The sequence below is a fragment of the Pseudozyma flocculosa genome (genome assembly GCF_000417875.1).
Source record: "Pseudozyma flocculosa PF-1 unplaced genomic scaffold scaffold00013, whole genome shotgun sequence".
In the NCBI taxonomy this organism is placed as follows: domain Eukaryota; kingdom Fungi; phylum Basidiomycota; class Ustilaginomycetes; order Ustilaginales; family Ustilaginaceae; genus Pseudozyma; species Pseudozyma flocculosa.
In genome coordinates this window covers 723,795-747,373 of record NW_006920881.1, presented here as the reverse complement: position 1 = coordinate 747,373, position 23,579 = coordinate 723,795, and the positions used below count along the sequence as shown (strand labels likewise).

The 23,579-nt window shown below is 64.2% G+C and overlaps 3 protein-coding genes across 3 annotated transcripts; 2 read left to right on the top strand and 1 right to left on the bottom strand.

Annotated features, from left to right (window-relative positions):
* Positions 1-421: 421 nt before the first annotated feature.
* PFL1_04245 (uncharacterized protein) lies at positions 422-2,504 on the top strand (the record flags this gene model as incomplete). The annotated part of the gene is made up of 6 exons (XM_007881768.1): positions 422-475; positions 588-795; positions 1,003-1,156; positions 1,327-1,832; positions 1,955-2,269; positions 2,431-2,504. The coding sequence occupies 6 exons, from the start codon at positions 422-424 to the stop codon at positions 2,502-2,504; spliced, it is 1,311 nt and encodes a 436-aa protein (XP_007879959.1).
* Positions 2,505-3,962: 1,458 nt separating this feature from the next.
* PFL1_04244 (uncharacterized protein) lies at positions 3,963-8,720 on the top strand (the record flags this gene model as incomplete). The annotated part of the gene is made up of 1 exon (XM_007881767.1): positions 3,963-8,720. One exon carries the CDS (start codon positions 3,963-3,965, stop codon positions 8,718-8,720), a length of 4,758 nt encoding a protein of 1,585 aa, XP_007879958.1.
* Positions 8,721-18,274: 9,554 nt separating this feature from the next.
* PFL1_04243 (uncharacterized protein) lies at positions 18,275-22,585 on the bottom strand (the record flags this gene model as incomplete). Its single annotated transcript, XM_007881766.1, has 1 exon — positions 18,275-22,585. One exon carries the CDS (start codon positions 22,583-22,585, stop codon positions 18,275-18,277), a length of 4,311 nt encoding a protein of 1,436 aa, XP_007879957.1.
* Between the last annotated feature and the right edge of the window lie 994 nt (positions 22,586-23,579).

Sequence of the window (23,579 nt, the reverse complement as noted above, 5' to 3'; positions counted from 1 at the left end):
AAGATTTTCAATCTCTTCTCGAGCCAGGGCTTCAAGGGCCAATACAAACCGCCTGGCCTGCCCTCGCAATACAATTTGGCTCGCGACCCGCGAAAAAATTCCAACGCGCGGCCAAGGGGAGAGCGGGAGCCAGGGAGGAGGAGAGGGGGGGCAGGGCGGGCGCTGCTTGCTTGCTGGCTGGCAGGTGAGCCTGCGGCGGCTGCTCAATCTTCGCTGCGCTGATAGCCGACACCATCACCTCACCTCCACGACCAACGCAGCATCGCCGTCGCCATCGCCATCACCGTCGCCCGTCACTCAGCATCCGCCATCACTACTTGAGGAGATCGGACACCGCCTTCCGCACCTCTTCGACTCGGCAGCACCGCTCGACCTATCCGACCCCACCCGCCCCTGATACTAGAGGCTACCACCGACCATCATGGCCAGCAGCGACCTCGTCACCGTCCTCGCCGACGGTTCCTTTGAGGACCAGGTGAGCACACTCGCCAGTCCCACCAACGAGCTTTTCTTCCGCGACAGCTCGCACCTCTGACTCTCGCCTCGTTTCGCCCGCCCCGTCGGCTGCCCGCCGTCCACGCGCACAGATTGTCGAATGCTCGGCCTTCCTCTCCAGATCGCACCCGGAGGCCTCCCGGTCCGAGTTCATCGCCAACTTCCAGAAGAAGGCCGCAGAAGCCGAGCCCCAGCCCACCGAGGAGGGCGCACAGGCTGCTGCGGACCCCGTCAAGAAGCAGGAGGTCGTCAAGAGCCTCGTCGCCGAGGTCAAGTCGCTCGGCGAAGGGTCCGACCGCGGTGAGTGCGCCGTCCTCTGCGGAGGTGGACATGGATGCAGGCCGATGCTCTCCGGGTAGCCACCACATTGTCTAGTGGAGGAGCAGCCCCGTCTAGTCAGCAGCGGGAGCGGCAGAGGTCTACTGCATGCTCGCCGTCGCCAGGTGATGCCGGGCTTGTAAGACTGACCCCTCTATTCGCCTCACATCTGCCGCCGGCCTCTTTCAGAGATGGAGGGCGTCTTCAACCTCATCAGCTCGCTCGTCCTCTCGACGTTTGCCACGCCCGAGGATGAGGGCGCACGACAGTCGCTCCTGAGCCAGCTCGCCTCTGCCCTGGTCTCCGAGGGCCCGACAGAGAAGAACCTCGTCCGATACCGAATGTGAGTCGAGCGACGCCGGTCGTGGCCCGACGAGGGTCCGCTACAGGTCGAGAGGCCAAGCTGACCTCTGCGTCATACCGTCCTCGTCCTCGTGCCCGTGCCCGTGCCGACGCCCGTCCGCCCCGCCCGTATCCTCACCTGTACCTGGTCCGCTACCCTCGCCTCCACAGCCTGTCCAACATCTTCAACACGCTGCCGGCGCGATCTGCGCTCCGCCTCGACCTCTTCAACGCCCTGCTCAGCCTCGCCTCGAAGAACGACGACCTCGACTTCCTCGCGTCTGCGCTGGCGAGCCTGCCACAATGGCTCGCCGAGTGGCAGGTGTCGGACGAGGCCAAGTCGGCGTGCCTGGAAAAGGTGGCCAAGGCGCTCGAGTCGGCAGAAAAGGAGCACGACCAGGGCTCCAAGGCGTACCAGTACCTCGTCCTCCACCTGCGCTTCATCTCGCTCAACCGCTCGGCGTCGGCGGATGCCAAGGGGGCCGCCGAGAGGACGGTGGCCAGCGCGCTGCGGCTCAACAAGATGTACGAGTTTGAGGACCTGATGAAGATCCAGGCGGTGCTCGACCTCAACGGCTCGCCCGTGTTTGAGCTGCTCAAGATCTTTGTCGGCGGATCGGCCGAGGACTTTGACGCGTGGCTCGGCAAGGGTGGCAAGCAGGAGCTCGAGCGTCTCGGTGAGTGGCGGGCGGAAGGCCGGCGGAGGACCGCTTCGAGATGCAGCCGCCGGACGCAGCTGGACTGACTCTTTTCCTCCTTATCTACCCCTCTCTCTTGTCTGGTTTCACACCGCCCGCAGGCCTTTCCGAGGCTGAGCTGTCGCGCAAGATCCGGCTGCTGGACCTGGCCGGTCTGTGCGCGCGCAGCGTGTCGACCGAGGTGGCGTACAGCGAGATTGCCAAGACGCTCAAGGTGTCGGAGGACGACGTCGAGACGTGGGTGATTGACGTGATCCGCGCCGGGCTCGTGTCGGGCAAGCTGTCGCAGGTCAGTTCGTCGTTCCGCGTGTACCGGTCGGCGCACCGCACGTTTGGCCAGGAGCAGTGGCAGGCGCTCGAGACGCGGCTGGTGCAGTGGCAGTCGAGCATCAACAACATCCTCGAGACCATCGGACGTGAGTAGCAGCGGCGGCGAGAGTGGCGGTCCAGTTGGCGCCCTGGCCGTCTGTGAGACGTGGCCGCTGTTTTGGTGGGCGTGTCGCTGAACCCTCGCCTCGTCTCGTCTCGTCTCGTCATGGGAACCTCTCTCCTTTTCCCGCACGCCCCCGTCTCTTAGGAACTCGCGGTGGTCAGACTGCTGGCATCTCTGGTGCCGATGCCGCCGCCGCCCAGGCCGAGGCTTCGGCATGAGGTGTGCAATGCCATGCTGTGCCGGCCGAGGTGCGCCCCTCTTTCAAAAACGGGGATCGAGGAAGGGCGAGGAAGCAACATCGCCTCGCCCGTCCTGTCCCTTCGCTCTGCCCCTCTGGTCGCGGTGTACCAACTAGCTAGCTAGATAGGAGCGAGACCCCCTACATGGTTTTGCACGACTAGCCGTGTGGTGTGGCGAGACGCTGCCGGAGAGGCGATGTGGGATGTCATGAGAGGAGAAGAGTCGAGGCGCTGGTGTTTGCTGGCAAGGTGCGACCTGAGACCCGACGAGGTTATCTGATTGCGGGCAGGCATGGATAGATGGTCGGCAGGCGTTCGATGGCATGGCAAGACGGGATGGGACGACGAAGACGGCGGCTTGCTGGTCTGTCCCTTTGGTCTCTCTGCCTTGCCGACGAGGGTCCCGTTGAGCAAAGAGCGACACGCGAGCGACCCGCCGGGAAAGGGGGACGGAAAGCAAGCAAGCTAAGGCGAAAGGCGAGACGGGTTCGACCCGACCCGGCCTAGCGAAGGGCCCGTCGGAATTGACCGATCGAAACGCCAGCAGAGAGAAAAGGAAGAGGCAGGCAGGCTAGGGAGCTGAGCGAGCCGCGACGAGGCCGGCCCCTGCCTGCTTGCTTGCTTGCTTGCTTCATGGTTCATGCTGCCTTGCGTCCGGTCTTGGCATCCCCTGGGCCTCTGCTTGAGCTTCGGGCGAGCGGCTAAACGGAAACGCAACCGGCCCCCCAAACGACGTCCACCGGCCGGCGAGGGGGGCGCCCCGATCCGACTGCCTCGAGTCGCCTGTTTGCCTGCCTGTCTTTTGCCTTCGCCTTGGCTTGCTCGAGCTGCGTTTGGAGGTTGGGTCGAAGCGTGGTGGGTGACGTCCCCAAGGAAGCCGGCGGGATGCGAGTCAGCCCTAGCCCTAGCCTGGCCCTGCTTGCTTGGCCCTATTCGACTCGATCGGAAACGAGTGGACCGACCGAACCAAGAGCGGATGCTGAGCTCACCGGCCAAACGCCACGCCTCCGCCACGCCATGACTCGCTCCGACCTATTCGCCGGGCAAACGCTCCTCACCTACCGGGTAGCCTCTCGGTGGACCCGCCTGTCGAGCAGTCGCGCCCCTTTGCTCTCGGCGTCCACGTACCGCGTACCGCGTACTATGCTCAGCCCCCCTCTCGCGCGCTCCGTCTCCGCCCATCCGTCGCCGCCGGTGGCCGTATGTATACCTAGTCACGGCCCTCCTCGCCATGCCTTGACACCCGCCGCCTCGCCACCTCTTCGCACCAGCTTCTAGAGCCATCCTTGCTACTCGGACACCACTCGACCCTTCGACCCGCTGCACTGCACTGCACTGCTGCTCCTTTGCTGCCCGCCATCGCTCAGGACGCTGCTTCCCACCTCAAGAGACCCGACTCGCCTTCGGGGCATCCTCTGACCACAATCGACATCCGCAATGTCGTCCGCCATGATGACGATATCCGACCCGGCCGCCGCCGCCGCCAAGCCAGCCACCACGGCTGCCGACCCGACAAACGAAGTCAGCCACCCACAGCACCTCGATTCCGTCGCCACGATACAGGCCGGGCAATCACAACAGCACAGGCCAGACGCCCCACAAGGATCCTCTGATGCCGCCCCCCTCGATGCTCCCTCTCACTCGCCAGAAACGACGTCCTCGGCGGCCCACCACGATGCCAAGCAGCCGATCTCGACCATGATCCGGGCGACTACCACCTCCCGCACCGTCCATGTCGCCCCATTGCGCAGCCACAGCTCCCGGCTGCCCGACTTTCTCTACCTCCTCTCCTTTTGCCCGCCTCTCCCATCGCCCATCAGCCAGCCTCGAGCCTTCTGCGCCCACCCGGGCGTGCTCTACTTTGTCGGCCTCCTCTCGGCCCTCATCGCCGGTCTCGGCATGCCCAGCCTCGACCTGCTCTACGGCATCTACACGAACCGCATCACCCCTGCCGACGCCACGTCCCAGGACATTGTCGACGGCGGCAGCTTTGTCGGCTGGGTCATCACCGTCTGCGGTATTGGCGAGCTCATCTTTGCATGGCTCTTTCTCGCCTGCTTCAGCTCAGCGTCCCACAGCCTCACCCAGCGGCTCCGCCACGCCTACGTCGCCTCCGTCCTCTCCCAGGATGCCTCGCACTTTGACCTCCATGGCGCCGGCGAGATCGCCAACCGGGCCGGAAAGGACATCAGCTCTGTCCGCACCGGCTTCGGCGAGAAGCTCGGCTTCGCCACCTGGTCCCTCGCCACCCTGTTTGCCTCGGTCATCATCGGCTTCGTCAAGGCGCCCCGCATCGCTGGCGTCCTCCTGGCGCTGCTGCCCCTCACCATGATCATCTTTACGGTGCTCGCCAAGGCCACCGAACGCGTCGGGGCGCCCGCCCTGCGCATCGAGGGCCGCGCCTCGACCTTCCTCGAGCAGGTGCTGGGCTCGGTCCGCGTCGTCCAGTCCTTTGGCATGGAGTCGGCGCTCATCGCCCGCTTCGAGTCAGCCATGCTCGCGCCGCTCGAGAAGCTGGGCATGCGCAAGGCCGGCATCCGCGGCATCGAGATGGGCGCCGTCTACACCATGCTCAACCTCACCTACTCGCTCGCCTTCTGGTGGGGCTCGATCAACCTCGCACAGGACAAGGTGTCGCTCGGCAACCTCCTCACCGCCTTCTGGAACTATCTCAACTCGCTCTTTGCCCTTTCCAACATGGTGCCGCACATTGCCGCCATATTCGACAGCTGGACCGCCATCAAGCAGGTCCGCCTCGCCATCGAGCGCGTGCCCAAGATCGACATCCGCGACCAAGGCGGGCTCCAGCTGCCCGCCGACAACTCTTGGCAGCCCAGCTTCGAGATCCGGGGCGTCACCTTCGCCTACCCGTCTCGCCCCAACGTCGCCAGTCTGCGCGACGTCTCCCTCGTCTTCGAGGCCGGCAAGGTGACGGCCTTGGTCGGGCCTTCGGGATCCGGCAAGTCGACCATCACCGGCCTGCTGCTGCGCGAATACGACCCCGAGACGGCCAACGTGCCGCACCCAGACGACGAGAAGGTGGCCGCCGAGGAGAAGAAGGACCAGGAGGCCCAGGACAAGGCCGAAGCCAAGATGAAGAGGAAGCAGGCGCAGCGGGACGGGATCGCAAAGGTCGTCGCTGCCAAGGACCTCGATGCCGAGGAAAAGGGCGTCGAAGCGGACAAGGCCGAAGCTCACGCTGCCATGATCCAGGGGGCCGGAGAGGTGCTTTTTGCAGGCAGGGACATCCGCGACTACAACCTGGCCTGGCTCAGGTCGCAGGTGGCCATCGTCCAGCAGCACCCGCAGCTGTTCACGGCGAGCATCTTTGAAAACGTCGCCGCCGGCCTGACAGGCACCGAATGGGCCTACTCTCCGGACGTCGATGGCGATCCCCATGCCCCGGAGCACATCAAGTCGCGCACGGCCCTGATCAGGGCCAAGGTGCAGGACGCTCTCGAAAAGGCGCAGGCCTGGGGCTTTGTCCAGAAGCTGCCCGAGGGCATGGACACCGTCGTCTCCGGCGGACGCACCGGTCTCCTCAGCGGAGGGCAGCGACAGCGCGTCGCCATCGCACGCGCCCTCGTCCGACAGCCGCGTGTGCTGTGCCTCGACGAAGGCACCTCGGCCCTCGACTCGGACACCGAGGCCAGGATCAAGGTGGCGCTGCAGCGGGAGCAGGACGAGCGCGGCATGACCACGATCCTCATCGCTCACCGCCTCAGCACGATCGAGCACGCCGACCTCATCGTCACAATGAAAAAGGGCCAGGTTGTCGAACAGGGCACCCACGACCAGCTCATGAACGTCGGCAAGGGCCGGCCCTGCCTCTACCGCGACATGGTGATGCAGCAGAAGCACTTCGCCGAGTACGAGGGCGACGGCAGCGATGACGACGACGGCGATGATTTCAAGAAGTCTGGCCTGGGGCAAGCCTCCAAGAACGATGCGTCGACGCCCTCTGCATTGTCCTCTCCGTTTGCGACGTCCAGCTCGGCCGCATCGAGCCCCAAAGCTATCGAGGATACCCAGGGACCGGGCCGCGAGTACACGTCCGATGCCTCGACGACTCAGGTCGGCGGTGCCTGGACCGACGGCACGCCGTCCGTCAGCGCCCCGCAGCGGCCCTTGGACCCACCGCAACCCTCACGGCCGACGGGGCCCATGAGGCAGAGGACCAGCCGAGCCTCGGAGCACCATTGGCAGGTCCCTGGTCGGACAACCGGCCACACTGTCGGGCAGCTCGAGCACTCGGCCGATGCGCCGGCGGCTTCCGAAGAGATCCCGCCCGCCGCCGCCATGCTGCTCGACAAGGAGGCTGGCCTGGACGGATCCGACTCTGCGGGAAAGGGTTCGCCGCCTTCGGTCGATGGCAGTGGAAGCGTCGATGGCGCCAGGGCCAAGGAAGTCCAACGATCCCAGACCCGCAAGGCCCGCTCGGCCTTCTTCCGCTACGTCTGGTCGCAGCGCGTCTTCTTCGCCATCGGCATCCTTGGAGCCATCGCGACGGGTGGCAGCTTCCCCGTCGCCGGCTGGCTGACCGGAAAGGCCGTCAACTCGCTCTCGATCCAGGGCGACGACGCCCGCCTGCGGCGCGAGGCCAACTACTGGGCGCAATGGTTCCTCGTCCTCGCCATGGCCGACCTGGTCATTGTGCTCGTCAACAGCTTCTTCCTCGAGGTCGCCTCGGAGCACGTCATCCGCAAGCTCAAGAGGGACGGCCTGGCTGCCCTGATCCGCCAAGAGATTGGCTTCTTCGACTCCGAGGACCACGCCAGCGGTACCATGAGCTCTGCCGTATCGAGCCATCCCGCCAACGTCGGCGCGGCCACGGGCCTCATCTTCAGCCAGGTCATCATCAGCACCGCCAACCTGATCGGATCCATCGTAATGGGCCTCGCTCTATCCTGGAAGGCCGCGCTGGTCTGCCTCGCTCCGATCGTCGTCCTCTTTGTCTCTGGCTACCTCAATATCGTCATGCTGGAACGCTACGAGGCGACCAGCCAGAAGTCGGTCGACAAGGCCGCCTCGTACATTGCCGAAAACGTCGACGCCATAAAGACGGTCGCCGCCCTCGGGCGCGAGGGCGAGACAATGCGCGTGTTCGACGAGCGCGCCAAGGCCGACCCGCGCCGCACGCGGTACCTCATCTTTGGTGCAGGCGGCTTTGCCGTCTCGCAGGCCATGGTGCTCCTCCTCTCGGCCCTCATCTTTTGGTGGGGCGCTGTGCTGCTGAGCAAGTCGGACCTCGGCCTCACCGAGCTCTACGCCGTCTTCGAGGCCGTCATTATCGCCGCATTTTCGGCAGGCAGGCTGTTCACCTTTGTGCCCGACTACGGCAGGGCCAAGAACTCGTTCCGCACCATTCACGGCTGGCTCAGCCGCAAGCCGAGGGTGGCCACCCTGCAGCCTGTCGGAGGGGCTGCTGTCGACCGCGACGTGGCAGCTCGCGCCGCCGAGGGCGACATCCTGCTGACCGACATCGAGCTCCGCTACCCGCAGCGGCCGCACCACCCGGCGCTCAAGCACCTCAGCCTGCGCATCAAGGCCGGCCAGAGCGTCGCCTTCTGCGGCACCTCTGGCTCGGGCAAGAGCAGTCTGCTCTCGCTGCTGCAGCGCTTCTATGACCCGTCGCGTGGCACCATCACGTTTGGCGGCACCGACGTCCGGTCCATACCGCTCGACGACCTGCGCTCGCAGATGGCCTACGTCTCGCAGGATCCGATCCTGTACGAGGGCAGCATCCGGTGGAACCTGTGCCTGGGCTCGTTGGACCCGCAGAGCGTCACCCAGGCGCAGCTCGAGGACGCGTGCCAAAAAGCGTGCATCCTCGACTTTATCCTGGGCCTTCCGGGCGGCTTCGATGCCGAGGTGGGCTTCAAGGGTTCGCAGCTCTCGGGCGGACAGAAGCAGCGGCTGTGCATCGCGCGCGCGCTGCTGCGCAACCCCAAGATCCTGCTGCTCGACGAGGCCACGTCGGCGCTCGACGCCGAGGCCGAGGGCGCCGTGCAGAGCGCCCTCGACAATGCGGCCAAGGGCAGGACCACCATCACCGTCGCGCACCGCCTCAGCTCGCTGCGCAAGTGCGACTGGATCTTTGTCGTCGAAGATGGAAAGATTCGCGAGCAGGGCAACCACCATGACCTCTTGGCCCGCGGCGGGCGGTACAAGGAGCTGATGGAGGCCCAGCTGTAGATGTACTATACGGCACGGCAGCGAGAGATGTGGAAGCAAAGAGAGGCGCTGTGGTGCGGCTGTGTCGTTCCGCGGCTGCCGGGACCCAAGGTCGCCGTGAGGACTTGGACGCTATGTCCTCCGTTCCGCAGTGCAGCACGCTCTGCATGTAGCTTCCGATGCCATGCTCCACTGCCCCCGCCGTTGCTGTTCTCGAACAGTTGAGGCGGATTCGTCGACGAGGCACGACATCAACTCCGCTTTGCATTCAGTCTGGATAGGCTCGCTCTGTCTTCGCCCGCGTTCACCAGAGGCGATCGTAGTGCAAGCCAACGAGGAGGTACACGGGGACTTCTCCTCCTCCCCCTACGCCTCGTTCGAGAAATCCTCGCGAAGGGATGTGGTCGAGGGTCGCTCAGTTCGGTGTCTGCGCATCGCGCCCAGCCAGGCGGCATGGCGCGCTCGCGAGCGATCGAGGGCTTCACTCTTCTCAGCAGCTCTATCCTTCATACGTAATGCAGCTGGCCCACAGGGCCCTTGCAGGCTTTGCAGAGGTTGACGGGGCCCAGCGTGCACTTGGCGGGGGTGCATCCCTCGGTTGCCAGGGTCTGCTGAAGCACAGCGTCGGGCTGGTAGAGGGTGCAGATCGACATTTTCGGAATTCTCTTCCCTCCGTCGCCTTCAGCGATTCTGAGCGGATCGGTACGAGATCGTGTCCCTTCGTTCCAGTCGCTTCATGGCGTCGGTCTCGTTGATGGAAGCGGCCGACGTGGTGGTGGCGACGACCAGGACAAGGGAGAGCGAGACGAGGCTCAAGATCCTCATGGTAGCGAGAGGGATGGCGTGTCGCTTTTGGTCTGGGCTTGCCTTGGCTTGGCTTGGCTTGGCTGCGCTTTACGCCAAAGCAGGTATGTATGGAGGTCGATCTGTCAGAGAGCTTGCTCAAGAGACGCAGTGCGAGCCGCCGACCGCTCAGCTTTGTACTTTTGTTTCTGGACAGTGGGAGGGGGCTAATGGAGGATGGGGGGAGGGCCTAGGGGCGGTGATGACCCCTTCCGCCTTGATATTGTATCCTTCGACACCTGCTTCGGCGCCCCAGCAAAGGTATTGGCCCCAGTGACAGTGCCGATCGCGTCACCCACACGGCTGCCTCGGCCCGTTGGGTCCCCTTTATGTACGTAAACGGGTCCGGTGTCGCCGAGGGGGTTCGCCTGAAGCTTGATCCAATCGAAGCCCCACTCTCCGCGCTCCTGCATCGACCGGGCCGCGTCTGGTTCGAGGGGGCGAATACAGTTTGCCTTGTTGTTTGTGAGTGGGCCGTTGAGCATGTCGGACGATGCGTACCTCGATGTCTGAACCCGTGGACGAAAAGACGTGGTTACCGCTCAGGCAACGCATGGAGACAGATACATAAGTATGAGCTCTGCGCCAAGGCGTCGGTAAAGTGCATTGGTGTGCAAGCATCAAACCGACACTTGAGCGCCGAGCCCCGGAGCACGGGTGACTCTCCCAGTGTCGGTGGGCCTGCCTCGAGGTGGTGCAGCGGCTTGTTGCATGTCGCCTCGGCCCGAGCGCCAACGCATGCGCGACATTCGCCACGACACGTAACAATTGCAGCGATCGATGTGCAAGGCTGATGACCGCTGGAAGAGCCACGGCCGGCCTCAGCTCATCGCTTGGCTGGGATAGAGTCAAGAGGCGACGACAGGGTATAAAGTCTTGTCCAATGCCTCGAACTCAGCATTCCCTCAGCGTTCTTTCAACGACACCTCCTATCCGCCATATCAACAGACCAGCGTAAGTGTCCGTGGCACGCCGCAGCTCTCTTGCCTTGTGCTGAAACCACTATCCGACTTTCTCTCGCCTCCTCGCAGCGCGTCAGAACCCGCGCTCGAAGAACACAAAATGAAGGTCTGGCTCACTGGCGTTGCCGTCGTCCTGGCTTCGGCAGCCATGGCGGCGCCCGCAGACGCGGCTTTGGACGAACACACGCCCGTCGTCCAGCCTCACACCCCCGTGGTCCAGCCTCACACGCCCAAGACAGTCGTGAACTTTCAGACCGCCCAAACGATCCCGCAGTGCTTGGTCTTCGGCGGCAACTGGAACGACAAGAAGTGCCTTCCGGCCGCAACGTGCGGCTTCGCGGCACTCAGCTGGGCGACGGACATCTTCTTCCAGAAGAATCATTGCAAGCCGGCACCTGCCTCGTGCGACATCGACGTCGACACGTTTTGCAAGATGTGTAGCCAGGCCCGAGGGGTCCCCGGTGGCGAGTGCGCTCCGTCTTAGCGCGGCCATACCCGCTCATGTATCTCAGCTCTATCACCATCTCTTTCAAATCATATTCCGAGGCGATCGAGCGCTCACGGCGACCAGCTGCAGACGAGTCCACGCTCGCAAGGCCATCTTGCGAGAGCGCAGCGTCCTGACGTTCATCGACAAGCCGTCATCCGCCAGCGCTACTTGGCCGCACTTGCGGCGAGTTGAAATCAAATCGGCCCTGGACGTGACGTAAGGTTCTCGTTCACGCTCGCGAGAAAAAGCGAAGCATACCGCGCACGTAGATAAGGACAGCATAGGCGCTGGGGGTTGCTAGCTGACAAAATGTCGAGACGACATCGAGCTTGTCAAGCCTACACTTTGCTGCAAGCGTCCTTCTTCCACTGCGGTCCTTTGGCCGGGGTGATCGTGATCCCGGGGAAGTTCGGATCGACGAAGACGGGAGCATTGAAGGGAAAGCCTTCCCAAAGGTCGCAGTAATAGCGCAGGACATCAGGCTCCAGCGTATCGCAGTCCGAGGGATGGCAGCTGAGCTTCTGCGCCAGGCAGAGCTCTTGAGCGCGGCTCATGGCGTCGAAAAGGCAGCTGCTGCCGTCGTTCGCGAAGTAGGTCAGGTCGGGTTTCGGCTTGTGCTGTTTAGGGGGGCCGCTGTTGGCCGGTGCAGACATGGCACCGGCAACGAGGGCAAGGATGGCAGCGAGGGACGAGAAGTGCTTCATCTTCGATGGCTTCGAAAAGGGGAGCAAACACGCTCGGGGTGTCAGGTTGCAATCTGCCCGAGTAGCTCGACCTGCGCATGGCGTGGCGAATGTATGTATCTTGGACCAAGGCTCGCGCTGCACTCACCTTGGAGCTTCAGCTGTGAGGGAGCTGTTGGGGGTCTTGAGATTGTGGGCCTCTGGTCGGGGCCTCTGTCTGGAACGTGCAACGTGCTCTTATGTACCCTTTTGGTCGCCCTCTTCGCTGTGGGGCAAAAGCAGTGGGGCGCCGCAACGAGCGTCCGCAGTGGCTTGCAAGCATCGCTCCTCGCTGATACGCTGGACCCATCGTCCCCACATCGGAGGTGGGTCGGCGCTCGACCCACCGCCTGACTCTGCACGACAAAAGGCAGCGTCACAGCACCCACGCTCTGACCCTCTGTTCTCCCGCGGGCTCGACCTCGACACGGCGATGCAACCGCTCACTCCGTATCACGCCGAGGCCTGTCTTCTCCCGCGAAGGCTGATCCGCAGCCGATTACATCGTCCTGGCACCGAGGGGGCGTCACAGCGACACTTCCGCTCGCCACAGTGTCGGAATCACGATACCGAGCTGCCTTCACGGCGGCGAGTCGTCTTGTACCTGTGCGGTGAGGTCCCGATGGTGGGTCCGGACTGCACTACCGAAAAGGAAAGGTGGCGCCTGATTTTGCAAGTCAGGAGAGCACGGCGGAGGGGCATCCGCGCCCCGAGCTCATCCGGATCAGCTTACCGTTGGCACGTACTACAGCTTCAGCTTCATCATGGGTCCGTTCTTGCACACCGGGCCGCGACACTGCCACATCCTTTGACTTGCCCGTAATGTCGACCCACCTCGAAACGAGAGAGGGCTGAAGGTGGGGCAGGTCGACGGGTACAATTGCCGTCGCTGGCTAAGGCACCCCAAACAGCGAGCTCGCCACAGGCCCAGATGTGTATAAAAGCTTGCGTTACCTGCCTGAGCGTCCGTCTGGCCAGCACCCCACATCCTCCTTGCCAAGCAAGCTCCAGTAAGCAGCAGCTCGCATGATCCGAGCCTCCCGCGTGGTAGCCTCTCTCTCCTCTGACTAGTCGTTGAACTCTCGCCCGACTCGGAATGATAGACAGCCCAAACGTGTCAAAGGCCCGCTCAACAGCACCTCCGCAATGAACCTCTTCCGCCTTACCAGCATCGCCACTGCTCTGGCTGTCGCTGCTGTAGCCGCCGCCCCGACCGATCCGTGGGACGCGCACAAGCCAGTCATCCAGCCTCGCACCGTCGCGCAATCCGCGCGGTTCATCACCGCCAAGGTCCAGCCGAACTGCGTCCCTGCGAAGGACCCCTACTTTCGCTGCAAGCCAACTGCCGAGTGCTATTACGATGACCTGTCTCATGCGACGCTGCTCTTCTACCAAAGCCAAGGCTGCAATCCGGGATCTCCTTCAGCGTGCAAGATGGACATGGGCACGTTTTGCAAAATGTGCACCATGTTCAAGGGCACACCCAGCGACTGGTGCGTCCCGTGATCTTGCAGGTCGATGTCAGGCGTTGCTGGGAGGCTCAGTTTGGCGGCATTGATTGGGGCCTCGCCTGCCCGACTTGGCCAGCCTTTGCCACGCACGAGCAACACGAGTGGACCAGACCGTAGTTTGGACAATTTGCAATCATCGACCATCCTTGGCAGAGCCGCGTGTTGCCGGCAGAGCAAAGGTGTGGCCCCCTCGAAGACTGTGCGGACGGGAATGGACGGGTTTGCCATGTGGGGCGGGTGCTTAGACCGTGAAGCTGCTGGATATGCTTGTTCATCTGCTCTTGCGACACGCGACGCACGACGAGCGATGCTCTGCGGACGTCTTCCTCGCATCTCTGCGGAGTAACTCGTGCACGAGGGTTGTCCTTCGAAGGCGACCGTTCCGTGAATGCTCGATCGTACGGCGTAGCATGGCATAGACTGCATTCAGATGGACCTGAGCGAACACCCCCATCCGTGCTCGGACGAGCAGACGAGTTGGCCGCGGACCGCTGAAAAGCACGGTGATAGGCAGCCTCACCTAGTCGCACTCAAGGATGAGCCGGTCGACCCGGTGTGATAAGGCAACCGCGAGTGCGAAAGCGTGCCGTCCACTAGGGCGGAAGCATATGCAACTGGGCATTGAAAGTCTCTCGACAGGACAATAACGGACACGGAGATGCTTGCGCACGCCGTCGATGACGAAGTTCTTGTACTTCGCGGGACGCCGCCGAACGCAGCATGGCGCCTCGTCGAATATGTCTCGCTTGCCCTCCTTAATGCCGTCTAGTACAGCTTGCAGCTGGCGCTGATTCCGCCATGGTAGAAGTCGCAGGTCGCGCAGAACGTTTTCCCGTCGGTTCGGTCGCATTCGTTGTTCGCATCGCAGTGCAGGGCTTGGCTGAATGAGCGCGCGTCCACGACTTGGTTAGGATCGAAAGAGCAGAAGACGTCGAACGGGATCAGGGGACCTTTTCCATGGAACACGACCGCCCTGGCCGTCAAGAACAGAGCTTGAGCGAAGACGACAAGGACGGAAGTGTGAACGGCCTTCATGGTTTCCTGGCAACGACAACAGTGCGCAAGACGTACGGGTGACGCGTCAGAGCAGGCGTCCCGGTGCTGCCTTCGTTCAACAGAACAGGGCAAGAATCGTCTCACCTGCGTGTTCTGGAGCTTGGTCGGACTTTCTTGAGCGAGACGGCAGGCACCGAGGAAGGGGTTTTGCGATGTAGAAGAGTCGAGGGGTGAGTGTGAGGCCGAGAAGTTCCCCTTTGCCCTCCTCCTTTTATCCTACCTCGGCGCCGAAGCCTCTCTGCAATGCTAGTACAGGCGTCTCCGCTTCTTTGCCGTGAGCTGGGCGAGGCAGGCAACTTACGTGCGACCAACTCGCTTGGAAGTAATGTTCCGAGCGAGCCACGTCGATGGAAGTGCCAGGAAGGTAGATGGGCCAGCTGTCTTGCGCCGGATGGCTTTTGGTCCGCGGGCTTTTCGATCTCGAGGAGAAATGCGGCAAGCAGCTGGACAAGTTCAGAGACTGCCGATGCTCTCCGCAGTGCACGCCGTCCACCTGGCCAGGCCCTGACCACAGATGGCCGAGTCGTACACCCGCGGCTCGGGGGAGCCGGTTTCCTCGTGCAGCTCAATGCTGTGTTGATTCAGGGGGTCCAGGCCTCTCACAGCTGCGCTCTCAGATCGGCGGCTGCGCGAGCGTCTACCAAGACGGAGTGCTCCAACAAGAGATAGAGATGGTGGGCTGTCTCGAAGGAGGATGGCGTCGCTGATGTTGACGTACAGTTTGGGCAAGATAGGCCGGCGTGTTTTCCGGAAGGCGCTCCCCGCTCGGCCTCTGAGCCTTTCGGGCACGTGTGAAGTGTACGTAGCAAACGTGCCCGCCGTCTAGATAGGCGCAGGCCGATGTTTGCAGCATCCTCATCGGTCCGCTGGTGGGGGGTAAATGAAAAATAGGGAAGCGTGCCGAAGCGGGGGTGTGGGGCCTGAACTCTACGCTGCGGATCACGATGCTCAGAGACGCTCCCCGCAGCGGTCGCCCCCACCACTCCGATGGTAACGGCGCGAGTCCACTCGAGAGCAGCGCAAAACGAGCTGCAATGTATCTAGTTGGCATGGCGAGAGCGCGTCGTGCCCCTGCACAGTCATCCATGTTCTCTTGCGTCTCAGCAGCGCCGGGATTCTCGTCCGACCTCAGCACCAACTTGCCCACGCCGATGCATGCGACGTGCTGAACCGACGACCGTTGGTCTTCTCCCGTCTGGCCCCTCCGCTTGTCTCGATCGCGGCGAGCAGCGCTTCGGTCCCACACGGTCTCACTCCGGCTTTCTGTTCTCGCACGGCAGCGAAAAGGCACTTTCCGAATCCAGACATTGAAGGTGCGCTAAGGAGTCATTAGTGCCTCTCCGGATCCACCGATCCTGAGGTCACATCCGCGGCCCGATCCCATTTGGTACCATCTCTTGCCGCCGTGGCCGGTGCGACCCCACTTGAAGCCGTCTGTCGCGTCCATTCAAGGCACAGAGATCGCACGCCGTGCCCCGGTAGGAGGCGGTGTAAGGATAGCGTGGTCGCATGCTAGGCTGGCCCGAATGCGAAGCGGTTCTGTCGGACAGCGCCGACCCGACCCTCCCGCGTTGCCGGCCGCGACTTCCGCCCTCTTGTCGATCGCCTTGTGACCGGCGTTCGCAATAGCCCTTGCTCGGAACGGGCGATACCATGCCGCCACGTGCGGCGGCGCCGAGAAAGGTTCACGAGCGCGCGTGTCGCCGAGCCCGGATACACCTCTTAGGGCGCGTCGGCGTAGCGACCGCTCCGATATGCTCGGCCTCCGCGCACAAGGCTGGAAATGCGCGCTCGCGGCGACAGAAGGCTGAACGGTGGCCCGAAGGGGTGCGTACCAGCGCCACATCCCCCAACACATGCGGCGGAACGGGATACATGCTTGAGGTCGCCGTGAAGCCCACCATCGTGCTGACACCTACAGAGGACGCGCTCGAGTGCGGCGTCGTTCCTCGAGCAGCCACCCTGCTCGGATTGGTTCCCACACCATTTGGCCGACCACGGCCCGCTGTCCTTCATACCTTCCGCCCGCGGCTAAAGGTGTTGCCGTCAGGTCGGGCAGCGGCAGACCTGTTCTGCCTGTGTGCGCCCGATTAGCGCGCCGTGACAGCATCCGCGCCTCCACGGAGCGCAGCAGCGTCGTGTGCTGTTTCTGGGGCCATCCGCATCTTCTGCCCCGCGCGAGTGGTCCTTCCTATATGAGCTCGATGGCCCCACGAGCCAAGGTGATCTACGATAGGCCTCGCGAGCGGTGCGGATAGCAGCGGGCTACCTCCTCGTCTTCTGTCCGGGCTGCAGAGCGCGCGCTCGTGCCTCGAGTATGGCCACGGAGGGTGAGGCGGCCCTCTGAGCGAATCACGAGCCGGTGGCCGGCACGACCCGGAGGAGGGGTGAGGGTAGACGCATCGGTCTGCCCTTGTGCACTGGTGGGCGGGCCCGGCCCTTTTCGAGGTTGCCGTGAAAGTGGCCTGACGCTCGAGCCCATGTAGAGCAGGGGCGAACAGGAGCGATCCTCGCCCTTTCAGCGATTCCGCGTCGGCCGGGCCGCCCGGCTGCATCGGCCAGCCTAATGTCCTGGCTGCAGGCGAGAACAGGTGTGGCGTGCAGCCGTCCGGACTCGATGTACGGCAGACCCGGACCCCTTCGCCGAGGGAGCCGACTGCGATCTCATCCGGCCGCCCTACCGGTGTGCCCATCGCTGGGATCGACATCGGTCCCCCTTCGTTCAGCTCGAACTGGAAAGCTCGAAGCTACGTGCCAGTGACGAGCAGATGCCATGACGGCAATGTTTCGACTGCGAAGGCGTTTGAAAACATGACGCCTACGTATATCGCGCCTCGTGTCGAGCCTCCTCTCACGACGGTGCATCTGTACGCCATCGGACACCACGTCGGCCGGAGCAAGGAAGGCTGCAGTTGACCTGAACAAAGGTTATTCAGGGGGTCCCATTACGTCCAGGCCCCCGATTTTTTTTTCTCCCCCCGCCGTACGTGTCTACGTAACGCATGCCGTCCTGTCGCAGCATAACTTGACGGTACGTACGGCACCGATCGGCGCCCGAGCTTAGCGTCCTCGATCCCTCCATAGCCTAACGGTGTGTAGGTTAGGTGGCTTGATTGCGCCGGGCCTTCTTTGGTGTGTTTGGAAGAGACAGCGGGAAGGTTCGTCGTAGCTTCCGTAGCGACGGAAAAAGGATAAAAGGGGGCCAGGACAGGGTACCACCCAACCTCCGGCCCCGTGTCCCCCACCTCGCCATCTCGGTAGCCACCTCCGTCGCGTCCACTTCTGCCCCCCCCCCCCCCCCCCTCGCTGTCCTCAACAGCCGCACCAAAGTCAATCAACCGCTCTACTCACACAGGTGAGCTCACCCTGTATCCTTCTTCCTCTCCGGCCAAGACCGAGGCACCAACGCCCCACCCTCCTCCGCTACCCTCCCCGCTCTTCGACACAGCGCCAGCGATACGAGAATGAAGGCCATCCTGCCCGCCATCCTGCTCCTCCTCGGCCTCGTCGCAGCCCCGTCCAACGCCGGCGTCATCGCCACGCACCCCCCGGCCAACCAGCGCACATTTGTCTCCCAGGCTCCGCGCGCCACCGCCTGCACCGTGCCAGACGTCACCAAGCTCTCGGCAAGCCAGCAGCAGACCCTCCGGGCCCTCCGCTGCGACATCAACACCGGCCTCTGCAACGCTAGGCCCGAGAGCCTCTGCCAGGCCTGCCCCGGCCTCGGCGGCGGCCACAACCTCACCTGTGACAACGTCATCCCTGCCCGACCTCCTAGCAAGTGAGGCCCCGGACTCGTGCCCACACGGTAGTCCCCCAACCAGCCGTCGTCCCTTTCCTCGGCCCTGCCTCTTGTATCGCTCTCGACGTGTCGCTTCGCCGAGCCCATGGCCGTGATCGCGAACTCCTTTTCGAGGTCATTAGAGGAAACGTAGTGTACAGGGGAGAGCATCGTTGCCGCCGTGTCGGTTCGAGCCCGTGTGGTCTGGTCCTACAGCGCGGGTGGCGGTGGCGGTGGCGTTGCCGGTACCGCCCGCTCAGTATCTGTCGTCGTATCGTCTAGAGAAGCTCTGCTCGATGCCTCGGTCTGTCCGTGGCCTTGGCCGCGCATCGTCTCATGTGCATGCCCGAAACGCAGCGGCGAGAGCGGCGTGCGGTTCCGCTGTCGAAAGGCGGCCGGGTCCCCCTCGATCCGGACATGGCTTGGCCCACCGCTGCCGCTGTCGTTGCCGGCGCCGATGCTGCTCGCCAGACCTCGTCGGGAAGCCAGGTCCGATGCAGGGTCCTGCGCACGCGCGCGGTTGCCGCCGTTGTTACCGTTGTTGCCGTTGTTGCCGCTGCTGCCGCTGCTGCTGCTGCCGCCGCCGCTTTCGCGTGGCTCGACCGACTCGGCATCGATTGAGGCGCGCACGGCCGCTTTCCGATCCAGCTCCATCTGCATCTTGAGCGCTCGGACCAACGAGCTCGACGCCGCATGGTCAAAACTATCCGTCGCCGTCTTGCTCGCGCCCCTCGGCGTTCCCGCAGCAGCCCCGTGGCCCATCGGCGTCCCGGCCGCATCCGGACCCGCGTCCCCGCCCTCGCCCTTGGGTACGAAGTGGGTCTGAAGGAAGCTCGCCTCGCCGACCAGCTTACGCGTCAGCTCCATCAGCGACTCGAGCGCCGCGACAATGTCCGACAGCAGCGCATGCTCGGCCAGGATGAAGAACGAGGCGTAGTCGAGCAGCATGCTGCGGCGGTCGCCCGGCCGGTCGTAGGGCGTCGTCGGCGTGTGCGCGTGCGTCGGCGTCGTCGATCCGCCCCGGACGGGCGTAGGTGTGGACGTCTGCAACGAGTGCAGCGCCGATCGCCGGTAGCCGCGACCTCGTCGGGACTGGTCCTGCTGTGCCAGGCGATCGGCCAGGCTCGACAGCGCGTGGTAGGCGTCCGGCATCCGCTCGCCCATGTCCATCGGCGTGGTGGGGTCCGAGCGTTGGCCGCTCAGCTGCTCTGCGACCGCCTCAGTCAGCTCCGCAAGCGCCAGCCGGGGAGATGGCAGGAACTGTGGCAGCGGCGCGTGGCTGAGCAGCGCCTGGCCCGTCGACCAGAGGACGATAAGGACCGAGGCGATGACATTCTGACGCAGCTCCAGCACGTTGACGACCGCCTCGCGGCGGATCGAGCGCAGCCCATGCTCGCGGCACCTCCGCAGGCCGCGCAGCAGCTCGGCGATCGTCAGAAGCTGGTTGAGGATCTCGGACAGCACGTCGGTCCGCTTGGGGATCAGGCTGACCTCGGCCTCCATCATCGAGACCAGCCCGCGCGCCTTTGCAATCTTGCGCTCGACGCTGTTCTCGAGCCGCTCAAACGCCGCCGTCGACTCGGCCGAAGCGACGAACCCGCCCGTCAGCATCTGGCGGGCCAGGCTGAGGTAGAGAGACTGCAGCAGAACCGTCGAGCGACTGATCTGGCGGACCAGCTCGACGCGAGCGTGCAGCGGCCAGATGACAATGTTGACGATCAGGGCGGCAACAATGCCGATGAAGATCATGTAGCCGCGGTTCCACGCCAACTCGACGGCCGTCTCGGAGCCTGACGATTCGAGGTCGAGCGTCGGGATCAGCGCGATGATCGGCGCCGTGAGGCCCAAGACGATGCCAATCCCCTCGGCGCGGGTGAAGAGCATAAAGTGCGAGGCCGGGACGACGGCCAGCGCGAGCAGGAACCCGAGGGCGTACCGGTTGTTGTGGCTGACCTCGGAGATGCAGAGGCCCAGCAAGCTGCCGCTCACGGTGCCGATGATGCGGAATAGCGACACGCGAAAGCTGGCGCCGGTCGACGACTCGAGGACGTAGAGATAGGAGATGACCGCCCATTGGCCGCGGCGCTCGTACCACCAGGTTCGAGCGGGTCCGCGAGCGAGCCAGGCCGGCAGACTCAACAGCGCCACACCGAGGGCGAGCTTGATGCCGAACTTGATGTGGTGCGAGTGCCGGAAGCGCCGGATGGAACGCGAGAGGCGCACGCGGAACTTGAGGACCGCCATGCTCCGCGTCAGGCGCCGGGCGAGGATGCGGATGGCCTGCAAGGGTCGACGGAAGCCGACGGCCTTGGCCTCGTTCTTCTCGTCGCCGCCAGAGGCGAGGTTCTTGCAGATCTCGCTGTCGCTGTCGCGATCAAAGTAGGCCGAGCCCGCCATGGCGCGCAGGTCGCCGTCGGTGCCCTCTGCATCGTAGTGATCGTCGTCGTCGAGCAGGTCGGGCGATTCGCTGTACGTCTCGGCCGAGCGCACGTCGCCGCTGTGCTTGAGCCACGTCTTCCAGGTCACGTCGGGCAGCCAGACGCGCCTGCGCGGGTGACTCCGCCAGGATCGCAGGATGCTCTGTCCGACGCGGAGGGAGGCTTCGGCCAGCAGCGCGACCTCGAGCAGAGAGACCATGAGGAACGAGACCGCATAAAGTTCGCTCCGAAAGAGGGATGCAAAGTCACCGCCCGGGGCCTGGCCTTCGCCGTCCTCGTTCTCTTCCTCGGTCGGACGCGGGCCGCCGCGAGTGGCCCCGTCGTCTGGGGCAGTCGTCGACCCTCGCTGTGCCCATTGCACGTCGGGCTGATGCGGCAGCGCTGCGCCTTCGAAGTAGCTTTCCCGTGCGGCCGCGCGCGCCCGTGACTGCCGGTGCCTGTCGGAGCTGGCTGACCTCGTGCCGCTGCTAGTCCTTCTTACGCTTCTCAGGGCCTCTCTGAGGGAGCCCTTGAACGCTGCGATGGCGTGGCGGAGATGCTGCCTCTGCTTGGACAGCACTTCGGCCGGGGTCATGGGCACGTCTGAGGTCTGTGCTGTGGCCACCATGGCAGCCGCTAGGATGGCCGCGGGGACGTGGTGTGAATCCGAGTGGTGGTGACGGATGGGCTTTTCGTGTGTTTCGCCGTTGCGCTGCAGGGCGACCGTGGCAAGCTTGGCCGGGCTGAGCCGGCCGGTGCTCATCTCGATGCTGAGCTTGACCATGCGGAGGGAGGCGACAATCTCGCGGCAGAGTCCTCGCACGGCCGGCTCAAACTGGCGGAACTCGACGCTGCAGCTGAGGCTTTCGGTTGAGGAACGCCGTGTGCGGCTGGCGTCGGCGGAGCGAGTGTCGGGCCTGCCTCGGACCGTGCCTTGGGCGAGCTCGTGCGCGTCTCTTTCGCCATAGCCGGGCGTCTCTACACCATCAAAGGCCTCGTGGGCGCCCTTGAGACCCATGCCGCAGGCGATCCAGGAGCGCGTGGAGCGGAGGAGGTGGATGTATGCCTTGAACTTGGCCGTGGGGACGCGGCCGATGCTCCATTCGTTCTCTGCCGCCTGGAAGGTGGGCTCGAGGCGGCCACCGAGGCCGATGAGCTTGCTGCGTAGGGCCTGCAGCCGTGCCGATGCGACTCCCGGGCGGTCGTGGTGCGGGGGGCGGAAGTGGGTATCGAAGTCCGGCGGCGGGGCTCGGAAGAAGTCGTCGACGGCGCGCTCGAGTACGTCGCATACGACGTCGAGGGTTTCCGTGACGAGGCGGAGGTAGGTTGCGCGGGCGGTGCGAGGAAAGATGAGGAGGTTGCCGAGGAGGCCGAGGACGGCGGCGAGTAGGATGGGGTAGAAGAGGTCGGTGAAGATGGCCGCGGTGATGTGGGTGTAGCCCGAGGTGATTGCCCAGACGGCGGCAAAGAGGGCGCAGCGCGAGGGGGCCTTGAGGCGGGGCACGGCGCTGCTGAGGGTGGCCGAGAGGAAGGCGAGGAGGACGAGGGTGCACACGCCTAGGGCGCGGGACTGGACCGAGGAGTAGTAGGGCTGACCGGCGCCGTCGATCCAGACTGCGCCGCTGACGGCGAGGAGGGAGATGGCGAGCGAGATGGCGGCGGCGACGAGGCTGAGGAGGGCCGTCTCAAAGAACCTGCCGACGGTGGCGGGTGCGGGGAAGAAGAAGAGGATGTAGAAGACGTAGGCGAGGAAGGCGTAGGGGCCGATGCGGCGAGCGATGGCGGGTACGAGGACAAAGGGGCCGAGAGCGAGGGCGGTGAGGACGGGGGGAGCGATGGCCTTGAGGTAGGTGACGCAGCGGGCGAGGGGGAGCGGGCGATGCGTGGCATGGTTTTGGCTTGAGGTGGTGGTGGTGGGTGCTATGGTGGCCTGGCCGTCGTCGTCGTCGTCGTCGTCGTCCCCGTCCCTGTCCCTGTCCCTGTCGTCGCGGCGGTCGTCTGGGTCGCCGAGCGGGTGGCGGTCGCCGTGCTGGCTGACGAGGGTGTTTGCGGTGCGGTCGCCATGATGCTCTTGGACGGGTGGGGGACGAGGTGGGCTGAGCATCGGATCAAGGGTGGAAGATGCAGAGGGTGCGAGTGGGGAAGCGGGGGAGCTGTGGTCTACCTAGCCCTAGCCCGAGGGGTTTGCAGTCGCAGTCGGCATGAGGGGCGAGGGCCGGGGGGGCCAAGCGAGCGAGCAAGGCACCTGCGAGGGGTGGATGGTGGAAGGTGGAAGGTGGAAGGTGGAAGATGGAAGATGGAAGATGGAAGGTGGATGGTGGTGGTTGTCAGCCTGGCCCGTGTTGAAGGGGTGGGCATAATAATCGAATAAATCCATCATTTGCCGCGTGGCCCGCCAACTTTGCTTTGGCTAGCTGGTGGGCTGCCCGCATCTGCTTCTGATTCGCATCTGACTGCACTGCCCCCGCTGCAACGGTCAGCAGCGGAGCCGTACGTCGGACCGCATCCTCCTGACGTGCCTGGGCCCCCGCTCAGTGCGCAGTCCGGATAGCATTCAAGATTGCCTGGCCTGCCACCGACACCACCACCACCACCACCGACACCACCACCGCCCCAAGATGGCCCACCGACCACTTACCGGACCGCTGCTTGCTCCAGCTCATCATCCTCGCCACGGCCATGACAACCTCGGTCCTGTCACTCTCTTGCCGAGCCACGCCGTTGCAGCCCTAGGCCTACCTCCGACTCGCCGCCATAGACAGATTGCCGCACCATCGACTACACTGAGCCAAGCAAGCGAGCTGCAGCCTCATGCCCTCGACGTCGATACCAGCCGAAACCAACCAACCAACCAAGCGCAGCAGCCGACCACCTGGCCTGCATATCGCCGCACCAAGCGCCCCGTGCGTCCCACTAGGCTAGGACCCGCTTCAACGATTCCACGCCAAGATTGCCGGTCGCGACACCGCGTCCGTATACCACGCACGCCCCTCCCCATCCCTGCTGCATCCATGGCTCAACAGATCGCCGTCCCACCACGTCCGCACTGCAACCATTAATTGCCGCTCGGAACGACGTCTTCCATGCCGCCCCTCGCA